This window comes from Parasteatoda tepidariorum, chromosome 6 (assembly GCF_043381705.1).
Source record: "Parasteatoda tepidariorum isolate YZ-2023 chromosome 6, CAS_Ptep_4.0, whole genome shotgun sequence".
Taxonomy (NCBI): Eukaryota; Metazoa; Arthropoda; class Arachnida; order Araneae; family Theridiidae; genus Parasteatoda; species Parasteatoda tepidariorum.
In genome coordinates this window covers 45,504,639-45,527,021 of record NC_092209.1, presented here as the reverse complement: position 1 = coordinate 45,527,021, position 22,383 = coordinate 45,504,639, and the positions used below count along the sequence as shown (strand labels likewise).

The 22,383-nt window shown below is 27.2% G+C and overlaps 1 protein-coding gene and 1 long non-coding RNA gene across 4 annotated transcripts in view; one reads left to right on the top strand and one right to left on the bottom strand.

The window, feature by feature from the left end:
- The window catches only part of LOC107454718 (uncharacterized), a 28,317-nt gene extending 8,249 nt beyond the window's left edge, over window positions 1-20,068 (bottom strand). Inside the window, exons 1-2 of one of the 2 annotated variants that reach the window (XM_016071994.3) lie at window positions 19,819-20,068; window positions 8,860-8,940 (exon numbers count right to left, since the gene is read on the bottom strand). In XM_016071994.3, coding sequence (XP_015927480.1) covers window positions 8,860-8,926 — 67 coding nt within the window. In that variant the 5' untranslated portion in view covers window positions 8,927-8,940; window positions 19,819-20,068. Of the gene's footprint in view, window positions 1-8,859; window positions 8,941-11,493; window positions 11,745-19,818 lie in introns of those variants that run through there. The other variant, XM_016071993.3, reaches the window with a different exon arrangement.
- LOC107454720 (uncharacterized) overlaps window positions 1-22,383 on the top strand; it is a 59,667-nt gene that overhangs the window by 140 nt on the left and 37,144 nt on the right. The window lies entirely within an intron of this gene.

Genomic DNA, 22,383 nt, shown 5'->3' with positions numbered 1-22,383 from the left:
TATATATATATTAATGAACTACTTGTTTTTGCAAAATGTTAGAAAATGTATTAAAACTTAACTTAATTTTGCATAATTTAAACGAATAATATGTTCCGTCATAATGTACAAAGCTAAAAAAAAAAGAAAACGGAACACTGAAATAACTATTGCTTTTAAGATTTTATGACCGGATTTTTATATATAGATTTCCTCTTAATGGTTAGAGATGTACGTGTTAGATGTCTTAATTAGTTATTAAAAGTAACTTTAAAGAGCCCGAAACTTTCAACCGAACTCTTCACTAAACAATTTGTACTACATTTTTCAGTTTGCGACCTTACCCCATATTTAAAGGATTTTAAATCTAAATCGACTGAAAATTACTGAATGTTTACTCATAAGAAGCAAGTTTTTGTGTCGAATTTTGTAACTTAAAATATAATTTTGCACAATTTAAATAGTAATTTAAGGATAACTCTATCTGCCATTAAGATAACATATTAATTCGTAGAAATCCGACTATACGATCAAAAGTTAGGGTGTTTTGTTTTTAGTTTGTACCCTGTATGAATGTTACTTATAATCAAGTCATTATTTTAAAAAACAATAGTTTTTTCTATAATTATTCTGTAATTATTTTTTCTTAACATCGATTTACTGAGAATTCGCTTATTCTTAATTGCTGCAAGTATGTTTAAAAGTTGTTTACATTATGTATGCAAATTGCTGGAACAATGAATAAAATTGCAATGTATTTTAAACTTAATATACTTAATTTGAATGTAAACGATGAAAGTTATAAACCTTCAAGTTCTAAAATCAGAGATAATACGTACGAAAAAATATAATGTACTAAATTAATTTTTTATAAGCTGTGAATGATAATTGAAGTAGTAGTATTATTATATACAATATATCATGTATTCTTTTGAATTGTGTGTTTGATTTATTGGTCATTTTTCTAAAAAGGAAGTAATTTATTAGACTGTGCAAGTCAGTAACGTTATAATACTAATGTATATATGTTTTCCTTCTTAGGTTTTTAATTTGAACTTTTATCAATTCTATAATCTATTAATATTCGTTCTATCTAAAGAAATTTTGTTCATAAATTATTTATGTTTGATAGTTCCTTACATCAAGTCAAGTATCTAAATTATTAAAGCAATAAATAAAATTACAATTTATAATTAAAATTATTCAGAATTCAAACGATGAAAAATTTAAGTCTTTCAGATCTAAAATTTGAGATAATTTGTATTAAAAAAATTTTTATATTAAAATTAATTTCCTAAAAGCTGTAAAAAATAATTGAAATATGATTACCGTTTATAGTATTTCATGTTTTATATGTATTATTGTATCAATTGTAAGTAAATTATATAATTGATTAATATGTTATTTTCCTGAAAAAGATATAATTTATTAGATTGTGAAAAATGAGAACTCTATATTACTAATTCATGTACAATGTGAAAAAAAGTAAATAAATGGATAAACTTTATTTACTTTAAATAACTTTTGATCTAATGATGGGATCCTTACGTTCTAGGATTTAATGGTTTGAAGGGGTGACATCAAATATGCTAACTAATTAGTGCAGTCGATATTTTAAGTTGCGAAATCAGACAAAAAAACATACTTTTTTTCTAGTAAACATACCTTATTTTCGTCGGATTAAGAGTTTTGACCCCCGAAATATAGGGGGTAGCCGCAATCTGAGAAATATGTTCCCAATAGTTAGGCCAGGTGAGCGGTCTAACGTTGGACCCTTTAATGTTAATTTTACTTTCTGCGTATTTTGCCATATCACCAGAACTTTTTAAGCGAATTAAACAATTTTTGCACGCAGTGATAAAATTTGTTTATCTAAAGATAATTTCATGCAAAAGATAACTTTTCAAATTTTTATTGTTTCATTATTATTTTTTATTATTTTATTTAATAATAATTAAAATAATTTTGAACTGTAAGGTATACAATTTTTACATCATTTTAAATAATGTAATTTTATATTACAAAATATAAAATATGAGAGAAATTGGTCAAATAATTTCAGAGAAATGGAATATTAAAAAAAAAAAATAATCATGTTTTTAAAATTCAATTTTTCTAGAACTTTGCTCAAATCTTGTATTTTGTTAGGTAAAATTACATACTAAAAATGATGAAAAAAATTGTATAACTCACTATTTCAATTTTTTCAACTATTATTAAATAAAATAATTAAAAATATATAACGCTTATCAAAAGTTCATTTTTGCATGGAATAATTTTGAATACACTAGTTTTATAGAAGTGGGAAATTTTTTTTTAAATTTTCTTCAAAAGTAAAAACAAAAAGTAAAATTAACATTAAGGGGTTCAAAATTTGGAGTGCTCTCCTGATCAAGCTATTTGGACCATATTTCCCAGATTGCGGCTACCCCTCTGTTTCTTGGAGGTCAAGAATCCAAATTCGTCGGAAAAAAAAGGTTTGTTTATTTACAGAAAGTACGTTTTTGTGTCTGATTTCGTAACTTAAAATATCGTTTCCACTAGATAATTAGCATATTTGAGATCATCCTTTCGCACCTTTAAGATTGAGTCCTAGAACCTCAAGATCCGATCATTAGATCAAAAGTTATTCATAATAGTTCATTTTTTATTCTGAACTCCCTATATTTTCATTCTAATGCTATTATTTCGAATTTTTAATTATTATTAAAATATAATATATAGTTTAAGAAATTTTTGTGTTCTCAATCTGTTTTATTGAATTATTTGTTGCTTCATATATGTGTGGTTTTCAACTAAAGAAAGAAAAACAGGAACTAAACGTTTTTTAAAGATATTCAGTTATTGTATTCAAATATATATATATATATATATAAATCAAAATCGTGGTTAATTATTATTTTTAATTTTTGATTCTGAACTATAAAAAATGATAGCAGTATTGTTTTCGAGTTTTTACTCAAGATAAACAATAATTATATATATAAGCATTGAAATTAACTTAAATTGTAAGATTAATTAGCTTTAACATCAGATTTTAATATTTCTATTAGCGGGCTGTTAATTTCAGCTATTGATATAGCAATATATTTACTAAATAACAATATATATATTAATTATTGAATATTTTATTTTGGAAGATTAAAAATTTTATTTCAAAATTAATTTTACAATTCCAATAAAGACATATTAATGACATATTAATTACCAAATATGTCATATAATACTCATATTGCTCATATAATAAACCAATGTTATAATTAGTATAACATGACATAATAATTTCTAAAATAAATACAATTATTATTGACATTACATAATTTTAAAATACAATTTTTTTTTATTTACTTACTGTAAGGAAAGCAAAGGTTTTGAAACTAGTTTCTATTACGTCAAAGAAGTAGAAAGTGGCACATTATTATGCCCACGTTATTAGAGATCGCGCTAGTCAAAACCACTAAAAAATGATCCTACTGAACAATCATCCCAAAATTTAAAGTATTTTTATGACATTTGGATATAAATGATATATTTTGGTAATTTTTTTTCCAATGTGAACAATGGATTCTAGACAAATGATAAAGCAACAGATGTTTTCAATATATACTTGCCTAACAATGCTACAAAAAAATGAATGAATCAAAAATACATTAGAAGCAAAATTCTAAGAAATACATTAATACGTCTGCTTGTGTGTTTGTTTATAAGTAGATTTGTGGACATAGGATGGAAATAACATCTATGAAGTTGACATGTTATATTTCAATTCAAAAGTTCACCTCAAAGTCAGACTTTTGAATTTTTCATTAGAGAATTTAACAGAAATTTTTAATTTGTAAATTTTTCAAGAGATTCATTCTGCGGAATAAAGTTTTTTATTTTTAATCGTATTTTAAAAATTTCCGTATTGAGGTTAGAAATATTAAGATCATTGCTAAGTTTTAAATGCAGATATGTGTTTAATTGTGTTTTAATAAATGGATGATCACACCAGACAAATAAGTAACATAAAAAATACTATTTAGTCTAATTTTAAAGTAAAAACTACTACCCTTCTTAGGTCAACAAGTAAAATTTTATTTTACTTACTTTTTATTAAATCATTACAATTAATATAAATATGTATATAAGTATGACAGAATAATAATATTGAGTAGCAAAATAGATTAATTATTTTAAATTTAATTAATGAGAATTAATGTTTGAAAAAACTGCCTTATCATCCTCTGCAAGTTTAAAAAAATGTATTTGAACTTGAGTGGATAAATAAAAAGTATTTTATTAACAATTTAAAATTTTATCAAGATATATAAATCTATATAGGAAGAGTGTGAACTAATAGTTGGAATTGAATAAACATTGACTCTCGTTGGAGTTTAAATAAAGGTGCTTTTAATTTTAAATTGCCTATTTAAAATTGTTCGAACAAGGATACTAAACAATAAGAGCTTTGTTGGAATTAAAATATGGATGCTTTTAAAACTTAAATTGTTTCTTTAACAAATCTGCTTTGCCCAGCTCACTTTGCTCACTAATCACGCTTATCATTCATCATTTTCCCTTAAACATCAATATTTTTTGTGACAATATTTTGTGTATAAAATATTTAATTAGTATAATTTTATGTAAGAAAATTTAATTATTTTTAAATACGAAATTAAAGGACAGTGCTTGAAATAAAATCAACTGTAATTGAAAATTAAAACTTAAACAGAATAAGAAGTAATAAATACGAAAGTATTTTTACTTGTTAGCAACATACAACGATAACGTATTAATGTATTTAAGGTTGTTTTCATTTTTACATTCTGTTTAATTAATTTCACTTAAGAATTTGAATTTACGTTTGAACGATAACCTTATATCATATAGCCGTTCAAATTGGAAACTGGAAACTTGTTTTTTTTAATTCACTTTTGAGTATTTTATATGTTTTAAAAAATTCGATATAAAGATTACGAGTTAGAACTAGCAAAATCTAATTTCTCTTTATTACAGATCTTTTCCCGGTTATAGTAAAAGCCTTTTTTTCAGTAAATTTCATGCTGTGTTTTTTTCATTGCTGCTGAAAGCAGTTAACAGCCTTGAAATTTATGGAAAAATGCAAGGTCAATTTTAAGGTCACGCCAAATGTTCCCATTCATACTTTGCTCTTTTCTAAAGTTTAATTTATTAGTATGTGTAGTACATTAAAATATGTATAAATTTTTCGTTTATTGTCAGTTTTGACCACTCAAAACGGGAAGAAATTTCTTTAAAAAAATTAAAAATCATGCGTCGAATAGTAGTTTAGAATTTAAAAAAATTCTATAAGTTTCAACAAGATAAAAAATTTCAAGTATTTAACCCTGTCTGATTCTTAAAAAAATTGGTCAATAGTTTTCAAAGATGCCGATTATAATTTGTTTTTATTGGATGACTTAATAAAATCGTGTGAAAACTTATATTTGTATTGTACTCAGGCAATCCAACCTCGCACTTCATGATCTTGCTCCATAATGATTATTTTTGTACTGAAATGTTATGTGCACTTAAAATATAAAACCGTAGCAAAAGTTGCATTTTTATTTAATTTATTAATTTAAATACTCACTCTTTATTATCCCTATTAATTAGCATTTCCAATAATGACTGTCAAAATTTTCGAAAAAAAATTCTTTCGAAGAATCTTGAATGATTTCTGAGTTTTGCACCATGAGTTATCCATAAATTAGTTATCACAACACAGAATAAATATCAATACCGTGGTTCTTTGCGTGGTACAAAACGTTCTGTACACACTCAATCAATCTCAAAGTTAGAGTTTCTCAAAATATCATACGACTTTCAGTTTTGTCTTTCAAACCTTAAAAAAAAATAATTTTTCTGACAAGAAAAACCATGCGTCTTACATAAAGGACACTTTATGAAAATCTCAACAAAATCAGAAATGTTAAGTATCTGTTTAATTTGACTGTTTTTTTTAAACTGTTTCTTAAAACTTAAGTAATAGTAACGTTCGAAAGATCACTATTAATAAATTTAAGTATTTTTGGAATCTTCATCGTTATCACGAGTTGATGAAAATAATACGAAAAAATCTATCGAGAATGAATACTAGAATTACTGTTGCATATGAACACATTAATGAAAAACAAGAAAAAACTACTATATAGAACTGCTGACAAATCTCTCGTATGGGGCGAGTCTACCCATTCTACTAAAATGAATGTTAACATTGTAAATAATCAAATTTTACTATTAAATTGTTATTTTAGTTACTATATAGGATATTTATGAAGTAAAATTCATAACTTTATTATATATTCCATTTTTTTATTCATAAAATAACACAAATTGAGTATTTGATCGATTATCACATTTTGATCACAGTTTTGTTTTTATAATCATTAACATTATAAAATAACATTTTTTTCTGATTATTGTTGATAAAAATAAATTAAAATTAATATTGTTATTGTTTGGCTTTTATCCTTTGGATAGCTTTTTCCATCTCAGGTGGCATTTTTTTGTAACATTTAAATCCATTTGTTTTGCGAATATAATTTCGAACCATCTGTAATAATAAATAATAATTTATTTAACTTGCATTAAATAAAAAAAGTTAATTTTGTAATATAGAAATTTAAAAAATGGGTAAAATAAACAAATTTTATATTTACATTTATATTTAACCTATAAATTTTCTTATTAATGATAAATTTATCAATGCAGAACTAAAATAATATACTTAAATTCATTTAAAATGACTTAATTTTAATATAAATGTAGTTCTAAATTATATTATTATGCTTTATTAAAACTAAATACGAATGAGTAGACTCGCCCCGCGAATTCTGACTTTTTGTTTACAGCAGCAAAACTTACATTCTTTTTGTTTTTTTTCATATAAAATTAATGTAATCTTAGTCTTAGATAAGTTTATCACTTAACCAAAGTGAAAATAGTAATAATAATAATATACTTACGGAGCACCAACTAAAAGTTTGCTGATTTTCAGTACAAATCTCTCAAAAGACGTTTGAACAGGTCGGTTAAAAAGACACCAAATAAATAAAAACGGATCAAACTACTACAGCGCCATCTTCCTTAGAGTCTGAACTAAGTCCTCCATCGGTATTTGCAATTTAAAATAGTGAAAATTAAATAAAACTAAAATGGGTAGACTCGCCCCGGTTTACGGTATCTACATACGTAAAAAATGCTAGTCCTTATTTATTTACAACAAATAGATAGTTCTTTCGGTTAATCACCAATTTAGCTATAAAGCACTGTGCTTTGTTTTCAGATCCAAATATAAATACTTATATTTTTAACCTTTTGCTTACGGGGCCATTCGGGTCCACTTGCTGTACCAGCCGAAAGCAAAGAGTTAATATATTATGGCAGACATACATGACATATATATTATGGCAGATATATATTGTGACAGACAAAACTTTTAATGTCTGCTTAACAAATCCTCGTAATTGTGCTACCATTCTTTCTCTATTGAAAAAAAATTGAACCTTTATTTTTAAGGGACACTAAGGCACAAATATGTTAAGAGTGTAAACATTAGGCAAAAAAGTGAGCACCCTGAATATCTTTTGATCTTATTATTGGATTTTCACTTGCTACGAATTAATGATTCGAACGCCTAATCAAAATAATTAATGCAAACTATACTTTAAGTAAAACAAAATCAGGTACAAAACGTATTTCTTTCAATAAACGTAATTCTTATTCGAAGACTTCGTATTTTTGCCCCTTAAAATATGGGGGCTAGCTGTAATTCATAAAATATGATTTCATAGTTTAATCATTAGAGCAATCGAAATTTTTAGCCTCTTTAAAGTTAATTTCACTTTTTGGCGCATTTCACTGTATCTCAAGAACATTTCAAGCGAATCTATCTTTTTGTATACAATTACAAAATTCTTTTATTGAAATATACTCCATGTAAGAAATAATTTTTAATAATCATTTATTAATTTTTAATATTTTATTTAATAGTAATAGAAAAAATTTGAAGAGTAAGGCTTTCAAATTTTACATAATTTTAAAGAATGTAATTTTAAAAAGTAAATTACAACATTTAAACAAAATCAGTTGAGTAGTTCCTGAGAAATCAAATTTCAAATCTACAACTCTTCAAAATAAATCAGAATCTATTCGACCAATTTCGTTCAAATTTTGCATTTTACCATTAAAAATTACATTTTTGAAAATGGTTTAAAAATTTGTATGCCTTAAAATTCAAAATGTTTTCGATAATTACTAAGTTAAATATTAAAATATTATTAAAACTTTTTTTCAGATCTATACAAGTAACAAATTTTGGTTTTATTGATTGGAAGAAAATTGGCATTTAATTTGTGATGTTATTTAACATAAAGGCTAATATTATAGTATCCTAACTAAGCATTAAAGTGGTCAAAATTTCGATTTATGATAAATTCCATTTGGATATCGCTGATAAGTGTGCTTTTAGAACAGCTTATCCTTATCACAATAAATTTTGCTTCTAATGGCCGAAAATGATCATAGCTTTTATTCGGCATAGAGCTCCAATTAAAATTTATGTGCTCTAGATATTTTTTAAAATTCTGATTGACGATAAATTAACTTGATTAGTTACAATGTCATGATGAATTCTGCTTTTAGCTATCAGAAAAAAATTAAACTTGCATTGTCGAGGATCACGGAGATAAATAAACTATTCATATCACGTAAACTGCACATGAAATTGATTATTTTTGAGTAACATTTGCTTTTCGTATATGCGCATGTTCGCCAGTTTAAAATGCTATTTAACAGTTGTGTCATATAAGAATATACTTGCATATAATTCTTTTAAATTTTGAAAATTATCTTCAGAATGACTTGAAACAAACTTACCCGATTCCTTGCAACAACCGTTGGCATTCATTACCAAAAATACTGCCAAAGCTAATGTTGATTTCATTATTTCTTCTGTACCTATAATCATGTGATTACATTTAATATTTCACTATAACTATTATGATAAACAGAGAAAAACATAGATTTTCGTTTTTCTAAACTTGCTTGCAGGATAAATTGTAATAATCATGCATGCATAATATACGAAACTATTCTTTCCTTTAAAAGTAATAAGAATCAGTTAAGCCTAACCATTGGAATAATATGAATAAAAATATATCATCCGTTTTAGATCACTTTTAGAAGCATAGTTTTACGACGCGAAGCGTGTTTAGCTTATTACAAATGTCCGATTTTCAATTCTTTTTCCTCCAAAAATAGAGGACAATAGTAAAGATATTTTAATGTCAAGTAGGAACAATAAAAATTCGCCGGCGACACGTTGAGTTCTTTATAACATGTGTTGTCCTTTGTGAGTTAAGGATTTAAATTTTGTTTTCGTATAGTGAATTTTACTGTTTTTGCAACTTTTACAATTAGAATTTTCCTCCAATTTGAAATTTTAAGAATTTCTTTTTTAATACACAAACGACGCACACGCTTGACGACGTTTACAGGTATTCAAATAAATCTGATCTAAATCCCATGGTTAAGCATAATTACTTCACTACTCGAATTGGAAGCAACCAATTGTAGCTATCGTTACAAATAATGATAGCTACATAATGATTATCGTAATTGATAATCATTATCATTCAAATTGATAATAATTATGATTATTCATGATTAATGCTAATGTTATGAATATGATTATGAAAATCATTACAAATAATGATTATCATAATTGATGATCACTATCATTGAAATTGATAATATTTATGATTATTCATAATTGATGTTATAATAATTGATGATAATTACAATTGATAATAATTGTGATTAATAATAATTATTATTATCATCACATATAATAATAGTAATGGTAATGAATGATAATTACAATTGATAATAACTGTAATTAAAAATAATTATTATTATCATCACATATAATAATAGTAATGGTAATGAATGATAATTACAATTGGATAATATACTTACTACCGGAATATAATTTGCGAGCATTAAATTGCATTCCATTATTCGCATTTTAAAATCACTTCTCTGTTCTATAGCAAATATATTGATTGGAAAAGTAAAAACACAGTCATGTTTGATGCTACGAGTTAGAACTTAGTATAAGTGCGGATTTAGTACTAAAAGAGAATGTAATATTATTCTGTGGAATGCCTAATAATAGAAATATAATTATTGCATTTAATACTTTACCTAAAAACGCCAGGTGTTCATTGAGTACTGTCATTTCTTATATCGGCCCTAACACGAATTGATCCCTTAAGACAAAACTATTTTTAATTTTATCAAAAAATTAGTTTCTGCAGAATTTTTTAAACTTATGCATTTCGACGAAAAACAGACTTAACAATCTGTAACTTTAGGATCTTTACTCACGAATTAGACAATATCAAGTATTTGCATAAATGTAATAGAAATTTGTTTCTCCAGTGTAATTAATATTACATTTAATAAACAAATGCATTAATGTTAAGCCAATAATTATCAGTGCTAAAGAATCAGTTCTGTTAAAATCTGTATTAAAACTCAACTCATTTCAGAATTTAATTCTTCCAAATTATAATTTTTGCAAAGAAATATCTACCGAGATGAAAAATTACGAAATTTAGCTCTCAGTTATATGGTCAGCAATTTATCTCGTATACGCAAGACTGTACTATATATTATCATCTTCCAGTATATAATATCGAATCCTTATATATTATACTTACTTTAAGTGTTTAGAATAACCCAAACGATATTAGGTATTAAAAGATAAACTCATGTAAATAAAGTACTTAATTTAGTACTTAAACTGGAGTAAATTGAAAGGAATCGTAATAATTCGAACGATTATTAACTAAAATAAGTAAGCTGTTAATTATTAGTATTTTTGATTAGGACACATATATATACATTATGCTTTTATCTTCAATATATGATGTGATATTTGAAACATTCTTAATTTTTTTCACTCCCTTAAATTTCCCTGTTATTTTTGCCTTCAGTCCTTATAACTACACAAATGGTTGAAATATGGAAACTTATGTTAACTTAAGAATAGTTGCTGCTGTAAATGCAGAAATATAAATGGGAATATCTCTAGTTGGAATTTAAATAAGACTTATTTTTTCGGTTAGATCGGTTTATATATAATTGAAAATCACCAACTCTCAACAATTCAATTATTAAAATAAAAAAAAGGCAATAAATCAGGGTTTATATTAAATTATATATTGACTTACATAATCAAAAAGAGTTACCATTCGAACATAAGGACTCTCCTATATACAATTGTTGCATAAAAAAAGAGTTAACTAAAATAGAAGCATAATGGAAATAAGAATGATTCACATATATCAATAGATTACAATTAACAACAGTACTGGTAGAATCTTGAGCACATAAGAAGCATTCGAAAGTCTTATTAGAAATATTACTAGATCTTTTACTTTATCAAGAAGAAACGGAAAGATATGCATGCTTATAAATATATAATATATAGAATAATTGACTTACAAATATTAGTCCCAATTAACACCATTTTCAAAAATATAAAAAGCATTAATCGAAAATTTTCACGTTACACACAATATCGCTTTCATTTGATGCTGCCACCCAACACACAGAAATGCAGCGCTTTTTCGAAACCGATCATTGCTACAAAGAAAAGCTTAAACAGACGATAATGACTCGTATTTTGAAATGATATCAGACGATGTGACACCATGGCACTTGTCTTTAAATATGCAAAGTACCGCGTCAGGCATTGTTTCCTTTCGGCCACTTCTCTGAATATAGATTAAGATACAACAGAATAAATATTTTACCGAAATGATTGTCTGAAAAGAAATTTTAGTGGTACTTAAGCATAAGTAAAAAGCACGCCTTCAAATCGGTCCCAAAAGCTCGATGTTAATTTTATTTAAAGGAATAATTTTTTTCACGCAAAAGATTATATATTTTTCTAATGAATAACAATATTTTCGAAATTAATAAGTTTTCCTCTTTATTTAATTAACACATTTTTTTATTGTCGAAATTCCGCAATTCATTAAGGTAATGTGTAAAATCACGTCGGCTAAGAAAGTTGGTGCAAATTCCGCTAAATTGACTCCAAATCGTTTCGTATCATAACAAGTGCATACTTAATGGGAATTAAAACAAATATTTAAAAATATGCTGAAACTAATTTTTTAGAGCATTCAATTAAAGAAAATTTGGGGCACAGTTTGCTTGCAAAAATAACTAAACATAAAAATACATTTAATTCATTATAAGTTTAACAACAACAACAGAAATCTATTTTAAGGATACACCTTAAAAGTATAACCACGAATTTGGTTATAGTTTATCAATGTTACCGAAAAATCATGCCGTTTGCCGTTTTTTTAAGTATTCCAAAGATGATCGACGGGCTCGTACACAAGCACCTTAGTAATGCAATACAAATTTAATTTCAGAATTTTTTTTTAATTTTCTAAAACGATATTTCTTATAACTTTCAAAAATGATCTGATGATATAATGTTGAAATTATAGCATTCGGTCCAACAGAATTATGGCTACTTAAAATTTCGATTGAAAGTATAATCAAAATAGTTTCATTTTAAAATATAGAAACGACCACCTATCATTTTTAAAATGTTCTACTTCATTTTGATAACATAGTTTGATACCTGTGCGACATTTGGGAGGAATTACTTAGGGAAAGGTTTGCTATAACTATTGAACAACAGAGTACTACATAACTAGTTCTTGGTATATAGTTTACCCTTACTCTCTGTAATTGTTTCAATATTAAATCGAGCTATTTCGTACACTGGTATTATGACGTCAGAACAGGCATTGTTAACTTTAGTTTATTTTTATCCAGGTCTTTGCCATCATTATTGATCAACACTGAACCAAAAGTTGGCACAAATTCCCCCCCCCCCCCAAAGTATATTATTCTTGGTTATCATGGAATATAAAGAAAAGTTTAACGGTTTTTAACTATAAATATATACGCTTTATATATTAGGATTCTATTCATACTGGGTCACGTATTATATTACAGGGTACTATTACACCCTACTGGAGGAAATAATTATAGGCCTATTAGAGGACAATGTGGGTTACTATGTATTTATATGCATATTAGTGTGTTGAATAGCGTTAAAATGAGGAAATTCGAGGTTAATATTTTGTATTACTACTTGGTCCTATAACTCCCCTTAATATTTGACCTGTAATATTCATACTAGGCCACGTATTAGTGTACCCTACCAGAGGAAGTAGTCCCGCAGTGGACTGATCGTTAAGACACGGTTCCCAGCAGATCACCTGAAGTCAAGCATCACTGGCTGCTGTCAGTGTGCAGGTGGGTGACCACTTGGATCAGTCTGCGTAGGGACCGAGGATGTGCGGTATTGGTCCTCGTTAAACTGTTCTACCGTAAAGTGTTCGACTTCGCGTGCAGGTCGTCGGGCTACTGAAGCGGGTGTGCCATTCCCTCTGCAGAGGATCAAAATTGTGATGGCATGTCTTCGGATCATCCTCAGGGATGTTTCCCAAACCGTCGCCAATAGCCCATTGTGCAGCTCTAGTTGCGACGTAAATGAACTACAGCAACTACAACCAGAGGAAATAATTATAGGCCAATTAGAGGACCCACCAAATGGCCCTTTACGTTACTATGTATGTATATATATAACTAATATACTGTGTTACTGTTTGGCCTTATATCTCCCTTATACTTAGCTCATCGATAATAATGCCATAAATTGGAAGTTTGACAAAGCAGAAGAAAACAACACAGTCAAATGACAATTTTTGTAGTTTAACAAGTATAAGTTATCACAGAAATGACAGCGGCTTCCCAATCTAATACTTACTCTAAGACTGAAAGAAACATTTTGAATCAATAATTGTTATTTTTCGTTTATTACTATTTCTTTAATACTTAATAACTTTTTCTAATTACTACCTTTTCTTAACTTGCTTTCGGGTCTGTGACGATTAAATACGTTTATCGAAATTCCTGCTATCTAGAATGCTCATACTTTAACCATAACTCGACGATAATACAACTTTCAAACATTTTCTGGCTAAATTTTATAGATTTTATTGTTGCACTAGCACCAAGTAGAATTTGTTGTCAATTAAAAGTTTGACCAGTTTCTAAACAGCTGAAGGGTTCGAATTGATACTACACATTTATGATTAACTACTGCGCATCGTTTCCTGGACTGAAATTTATCTAATTCCAATGAAATTTATCTAATTGAAATTTATCGTTTCCTGCCAATGAAATTTATCTTCATAAAGAGCTCATCGGAACAAAATTTTGACCACTTTATCATTAGTCACAAATTTCACTTTATCATTAGTCACTTTATCACAAATTTCGATTAAAGATCTATGTGAGATGTCAATACAAATTATAGTTATTTCCGAAATGCCAAAACTTTTTGCCCCTTCATCACCTACCGAATTTTTGTCGACTTTCTGTTAAGAAACTAATAGACAGTTAAGAAAAATAAAGAAAATAATGGAAAAAAATCTAAACTTTAAAACTACGTTATTGAAGTAGACTAAAAAGGAAAAAAATAATTTGCTTTTTATCCATACAAAAATGAAACATTTTAAGCACATCAATATTCAATTTCTATCTTATCACCACCAAAATTCCCAAACCACGACTTTTGAAGGTGTTGTGCCCTGTGTTTTTCTGTTATTATTAGACTAAAGTATAGTTAAAACAGAATTATTTTTTAATCAACTTTATAAAACATAGTTTGATATTTTGTATTTCAATTAATTTTTCTTATTTATCATATCCATTAGGGATAATATATTTATGAGAAAAAAAGCTTCGTATCTCTTTTATTTATTTATAAATAATTGTATAGATGATGGCAAAGTGCTCTTTCGTAAATACAATATTAATTGCAGTTGATATGATTAATATTTATTTCATTTCAAACAGAATTAGATGGTGAATTCTTTAACGCTTAATTTTCACACAATTAATAAAATTACACAAAACTTTCAAAAGTTTTATACAGAGTTTTCACTTTTTAAAAAAATGCTGAAATATATCTACATTAATTTGTATTCCATTATTTTTAAAAATAATGAAAAAGTTGCTTAATTTGATTCTGCGCAATACAGAACTTTTATAAGTACGCGACAAAATTATAAAATTACGTTTCTCATTATAAATTGCTTTGTTGTTGCTCTTAATGTCACTTGCTAATACCAGCAAACCTGCTAGGTGAAATCAAGTGAATTTAAGGCAGAGGATGTGTATCTTGTTTTTTAATCGCACCACCTATGGCTAAGAATCAGACTTCAGCCGCACACGTCGCAGCCCGTTTTAACGGGCGGATCTCTTCATCCATCCGAAGATCGTAAGTTTGACCTGAACCAGAGAACGATTAATCTCCAAGTTAGTATCCCCAGAGGTATTGATTTGTTTTTTATATGGAAGCAAATTTTAATGAAGCAAAGCTTTATCAAGAAGCAAAATTTTTAAATAATGTTTTAAAATTATTCTTAATTTATATTTATTACTTAAATTAAAAAAGTTGGCTAATAATTTTGCTGTAATATTTATTAAAACTTAATGTTAAAATTCAAAATGTATTTGACAAGATTTTGCAACAAAAACTTCCCTTTAAATTAACTGTCGAAAGAAAAAGATATTCGATAATATTATAAATTCATTACAATGATTTCTGCAACACGTATTTTTTTTAAATATGTAATTGGGTACTCGCAACTTGAATAAGTTAACTGATTATGCAGATAGTCATGTGATTTAAATCGGATTTAACTGCAAGGGACGTCAGGCATGTGTGTTGAACTTGATTGGCTTTTGTATCAGCTTTTGTATTCAGCTACGTACGATGACATCACTTGCAGGTATCCAATAGTTGTTTTCTTTTTCAAATTTATTTACTTATTTTTAGTGTTTGATAATACTTAACTCTGCTTCAGAATATTCAGAGGTTGTAGGTTTATTCCAGTAATGGTAAATCCGATGATTCGTAAATCCGAAAATGAGATGTATTCGATAAAGAACTTTCATCACAACTAAATATTACAAAAGCATTATAATGAATAATTATCAAGCTAGTCTCGGTATTATTTTCAAAAAGGTTAAGGAGAAAGCGTTTAACACATGTTTCACTGGTTAGTTAAGAAATGAAATAAATATTCAACATGAGTAAAAATTGAAGAAAATTTACAACGCTAACATGCACTACTCCACTGAATTGTTATTATAATGATCTTCGTATTTCCAAAAATAATGACCTTTGACATGTTTTCAATAGACCAAGGAGAATAGGCTATGGATCTAATGTAATAAGAGAATTACTACATACAGATAACAATGTGATTGGTTAAGACCTAAAATTTACCAAAATAGAACGAAACAAAAATTTATTCATCATTCCATGTAGAACAATTCAATACTGATCTATTATTCAGCGGAATCTCAAAATTATAATTATTTAACCTTTTTTTAAAAATTATTTTTAGTTTTTGCAGTATCTGTTATAAACAACTAGCTGAGTACCCGTTCATTGTATGGAGTGAAACAAAGTAAATAATCAAATCAGTAATGACCAACACTAAGAGGTCATGCACAAACTGAAAGAGATATGCCTTCACAATTAAACTTAAGAATTAATTTTTTTTATTAATTATCATTTGTTGCGCATTATGTCAATTATGTCAGAGTTTTCTTATCGCTGATGCATGAGACTTTAGATATTTTTTATGCTTCACAGGATTTCACAGAAATTTAATGTGTCAGAGAAATAAATGGGACTCAAGNAAAAATTGATAATTTTATTTTTATTCTTTTGTTAGCCTGCATTCTGAAGGACACTTTCCCAGCAATGTTTTTTTTCCTAAGCTGTAAAACAAACATAAAATATAATGGGGACATGAAAATGACTGTTTTTGTGAGAATGACCCATATATATATATATATATATATACACAAAAAAAAGTAAAGCAATAAGAAAGGAAACACTTTTTTTCGCAGAAAAATAGAAAAATTAAGAATTTAAGTTAATATTCAGTAAGATTTATTAACTTCGCATAAGCTGAAATATATAGAACCCACATTATAAGATGAAAATACAAAAAAAAGGAAAGAAATAAGAAAGGAAACGATTTCTTTTTCAAAGGAAAAAAACCTATTAAGAAAAATGATTAAATAATTTTGAAATTTAAACAAAAATATAAAAATTGTTAACATTGAAAAAAAAGCGACATTGTCCCACTATTGTATTGATATATAGCTAGAGCAAAATATATCAATACAATAGTGGGATAATTATAAGCGAGAACATTGACATAATGATAATCTGACATAAAGCGCAACAAATCCCCGGCGCATTGACGATATTAATTTACGAAAAACATGTTTTTAGAAGTTGATATCATCAAGCTAAAGATTAACTATATTTAGTATCATTTGGCATAAAGATACAAGAAAGATTTGGACTGTCCACTTCTGATAGTAAAGCATTACCATAATTAAAAATTTCCTCCGGTACTTATGCCTTTCGGTGGACCACAAAAAATCTATTTTCATAATACTTATGCTAGATATCTTGGCACTAATATTAGCATATTTATCACGCATTAAAAAACACCCATTAACATAACATCAGTAGAACCTGTTACAAAAATTAATTAAACATTATTTTATGCTCTCCCGTACAACTACGTTTACCTTTTCTCAATTAATTTATCTTTTTAATACAGATCTTATTTTTTCAAATTTTATTTTGTGCTTATTACCAAATAAAGTAATTAGCAATGATCAATTCAAATAATAATTAGCAACGACACTAACATTTTTATATTAAATTTTGAACTAATATCAGTACTTATTTCAAATGCCGTAAAAGAACAGCATACTATCATTACGATGCTTAATTGAATGTGATATTAAATACTGCTGTGGTATTGCCGTTATAAGTTCTGTAGTTATTAAAACCTAATGCAACAATACAGGTGCAATTGGATTTTACTGAGTCCGAAACGATAAGTATCCTAATATCACCATACTACATATTCAAAGCACCTTATACATTTATTGTTATATGCCTTGTATTCTGGTTCAAGTTCATGTTACTAAAATTACCATAATATGAGTTAGAAGTTGAAGTCACCAAAAGAAATATTAACTATACATACTTTAATTTGTGTTGTCAGAATTTCAGCAATATTTCCATGGTTGAATAGATAGATAACTTTAATTTTATTTTATTAGTTCTTGTTGAATTTCCATAATTGAAATTTAAACAGTTAATGTTTTGACAAAGCGTTATTTTTCCAGTTAGGAAACTATTTCTTGTAGATCATTTTGCAAAAATAATTAAAAATAAAAATGCAGTTATATTTTAGTTATACAGTTATATTTAGTTATAAAGTTATATTTAGTTATAAATTTATATTACGGAATACTGTAATATTTATTTTATTTAAGAGCTGAATTAAGTTCATAATTAATCCACACAATTGGGTATAATATGAAAAAAGCACAACTACTTCCACTTACTAGGAATAACATTTACCTTTTAGTTTAATTAATAAACTGAGTTTTAAATATGCTTACTAAATTCATAAATTTCGGTAAAACAACAATATAAATTATTGCCAAAGGAACTAGACTAATACAATTCCAACCTGGCGAGTAGCGACTTATAACAAGACACTTCGTTTGATGCTTTTACTTGTTGCTAGAAATCAGGTTCGCAGAAAATGCTGTTTATTAGTTAAATTTAGTAGGAATAACACGATCTGTGACGTAGGCTATAGTATACCCAATTAATCTACGCAACTTAAAAGCCGCTGATTGTAATTTTCCAAATACGTTAAACATAAGGATTCTAATTTTTCTCAAATAGAGCGCTATCCAAAGGAAATACTTTTTACAGTAAAAACAAAGCTTACTGCAAGCATGTACGGTAGAAATGATGAGGGCAGCTCTTAATACTGCTCTTACCAACTCCTGACAAAACTTGCCCTAAATATTCACCTTACTTCTTTACTCGGAATAATTCAACCTCGTAACCATAGTCAACGGCAGTGCAGCAGACTATCTCTGGGAGGAGTTCTTTAGATAGTCAGACTATACCAATTTTAGATGAAAACATACTATCCCCTGATCATTCTGTCATTCAAAGCAAATGACTTTTTTTTTAAAACAAATATTAGATTTTGGGTAATATGTCGTGATGTCATAGCGAGTGAGAAGAAAGCTACCGTGACTTTCTAATAAAGCTTATTTATACCTCTTATTCTCTGCTACTCAAGAGACTACATTTTACAGTAGTATTAATCTTAAGAAATTCCTGGACTTTTGTATAGAGTAATGCGATCAAGGCTGGCTTAGTGTGCAAAATCGCCAAAAATATGCGTACAAAATATTTTACCTAGCCAACTTGAGCACTCGAAACTGTATACTCGATCAATTATTTTTCAGAATATGCAATTACAGTGAAACCTCCAAGAAAGACCACCTCTATGTAGCGACGTTCCCGAGAGGCTTCATTGTAAAATGCACCAGCATGTTTTTTCGATATTTTTTCAAAAAGAAAATAAATCCGACAACTTTGAAAAGATAAAAGGGTAATGGATAAACAATAAAAATGAAAGGATATTTTTACAAAGGTGAAATTGTCCTGACAAAAAGGCATAATGATTATTATTATTAGGGTAGAGAGGGGTAATATAAACTCTTAAAAATAAAATCATTTCCTCGAACTTTTACCAAAATATTCCTTTTACAGTACCTCATTGGATTAAAATAAAAAAAAAGAAGTGAGTCACTCACCATTTCAATGAATCATAATCCAAAATTCTGAAATATTTCTCAGTATACCGATAACTTCACAGAAATTATGCGTAAATATTCAGCTTAGTAACATGCAGTTTCTTCTTTCTACGAAAATGCTGAAATCTACCTTCAAGAAGTTGGAGGTAAGAAATATTTTTTTTATAGCTCAGCACGAAATAAGCGAGAAAAGAGCGTAATTATTATCCTTCATACTGTCGTCTGTTGTACCGGAATACGAGTTTCATTGTTTTAGTCCGATGCATTCTTCTTTTATTTTACGATTCGCTTTAGTCTTAGTCGTAACACCAAGTAAAAAGTTCGCGCTTGAAAGTGAAATAATCATCCTGTTTACGGATATTTCAGGGCATTAAGGGATGGTAGAAAGTACACTAAAATTATTAAGCGCTTTTCTGCATTTCTTAAAATAGTTTAGTCCCTATTAAATAAAAATATTGCAGGAAGCATTGGCATAAATTGGATGTTTAGGTTGTTTGAAATGCTCAATTAATTTTTTTAAAAGTCATAACGCGAAATATAGAATGGCAAACTCTTCTATCTTGAAAAGAGTTTTTGTTGGTCTGATGACTATAGTTTTTTACTGGCCCTACTTTACAAATTATTAATTTTTTTCCAAATTAATTAAAATCCTAAACTTTATGTTGAGTGTGAATATCCTTTATACTTTTACAAATAATTAAATTAAATGTGTTTTATTTTTTAAAAAAAAAACTTTCTTTTTTTTTAAGCAGGCGTGCATAACACCATAAAAATGCAGCTTTATGTTAAACAGTGAGGAAAAAAAAATTAAGTCCCGTAGTTCTCTTAATAAACTTGCGACTTAGTTAAAAACATTTTTCAGGCATAGAACATTAAGAAATTATGTAGTTTATTCAGAGGCTACATATATTTATTTCATTTCATATAATTGTGGTTTAAAATTCTTTAACAAAAATACTTTCTGAGAAATATTCTACACAAGGTGTAGTGTGCATATGGGTCCAGGCCAAAACTTGGGACTTTCAAGTTTAGTCACTGTCCATTTTTTGAAACAATTGATAAGTACATTTTATTTTAAACCTTAAACATTCTTCGTATTAAATACATGGAAGAACAAGAAAATGTAAGTTTAATTTATAAATTTTATTGTCATTTAGTTTAGTTCGCCATCCTATAATAATTTAAAAATATATCCTTTTATTATAGGGGACATCTTTTATTCTATTCACTTGAATCTATTTTATATTTAATCGACAGCTTTCTATATCTACTAATTTTCACATCACTTAAAGGCATAATTTTGAATGCATATCACTCAATAATAAAGAACCAATAATATTCGAAACTAATTTAATGACAACCTTTGGTCACGAAGACTAGGCTTATTTTTCGTACAAAAAGCCGTTCTTAATATATCGATTTCTTTTGTTATACAGTTGCTTCAGAGTTTTTTTTTCTCTCGTAAATGTTATACATCATTTGTATTTGCATTAGCAAATTCGTCATCAAAATTTGCGTTTTTGCATTAAAAACATTATGGCAACTTTTTTTTTCGTGTAGCAAAAAAGCACATCTGTTAGCTCTATTTTTTTATAACAAGCTTATAGGCATTGTAAACTCGCAACAAATGTATGCTACAACATATATTATAGTTGTCCTATAGTTCTAGCGAGATATTCACAAAATAATAGTTTGAATTTTCGTTGAAGTTTTATGCTTCTACGTGTGAAAGAATTTTTTTTTAATTTTAAATAATAGTTTAAATTATGCAACTTTGAAATTTTAAATAAAATAATAATAATTGATATAAATTCGCTTTTAATTATAAAACTTTCTGTCTTCTTTTTTTGTTCAAACAATTCAAATTGGGTAAGTTTTTTTTTCCTTTTGTTAAATCGTTTTTTTACTTTATAACTATAGCATGTATGCAATTTATTTCATAAGTTTTTCAGTTCAAATAATAGCTTATCAGTATTGTTGATGATATTTTTACTTAAATCACTAATATTAAATAAATTATATACTGTTTTAACTTAAAGACAATATTATAAGGCTACATAAAATTTAGTCACGCTTACTTTGCTTCTGGGGTTAACTCTAATTAATGTAAATATTAAAGCGAAGAACACTTTTGCAGAAATTAAAATTCTTTTAAACCAAACTAGCACTACTTTCTCTTCATAAAAAGAGTATCAACTCAAATTCAATAAATACTTCAGAAGGCAGTGGGGTTAATGTAGAGACCTAAAGTGGTGAGTTCGTATATGCGATAGCGAATATATATGGGTCATTCTCACAAAAACAGTCCTTTTCATGTCCCCAGTATATTTTATGTTTGTTTTACAGCTTACGAAAAAAAAAATTCAGGGAAAGTGTCCTTCAGAATGCAAGCTAACAAAAGAATAAAAATAAAATTATCAATTTTTATTTTTTATTTATTNTCCAGCTTTAGAGAACTGTTTACTATTAAAAATAATTCATGATTGTGAAGGAATAACAATATTTACTAACAATTAAAATTGTTTTAAAAATATTTTGTTATAAATTACTTCTTCACTGGAAAAC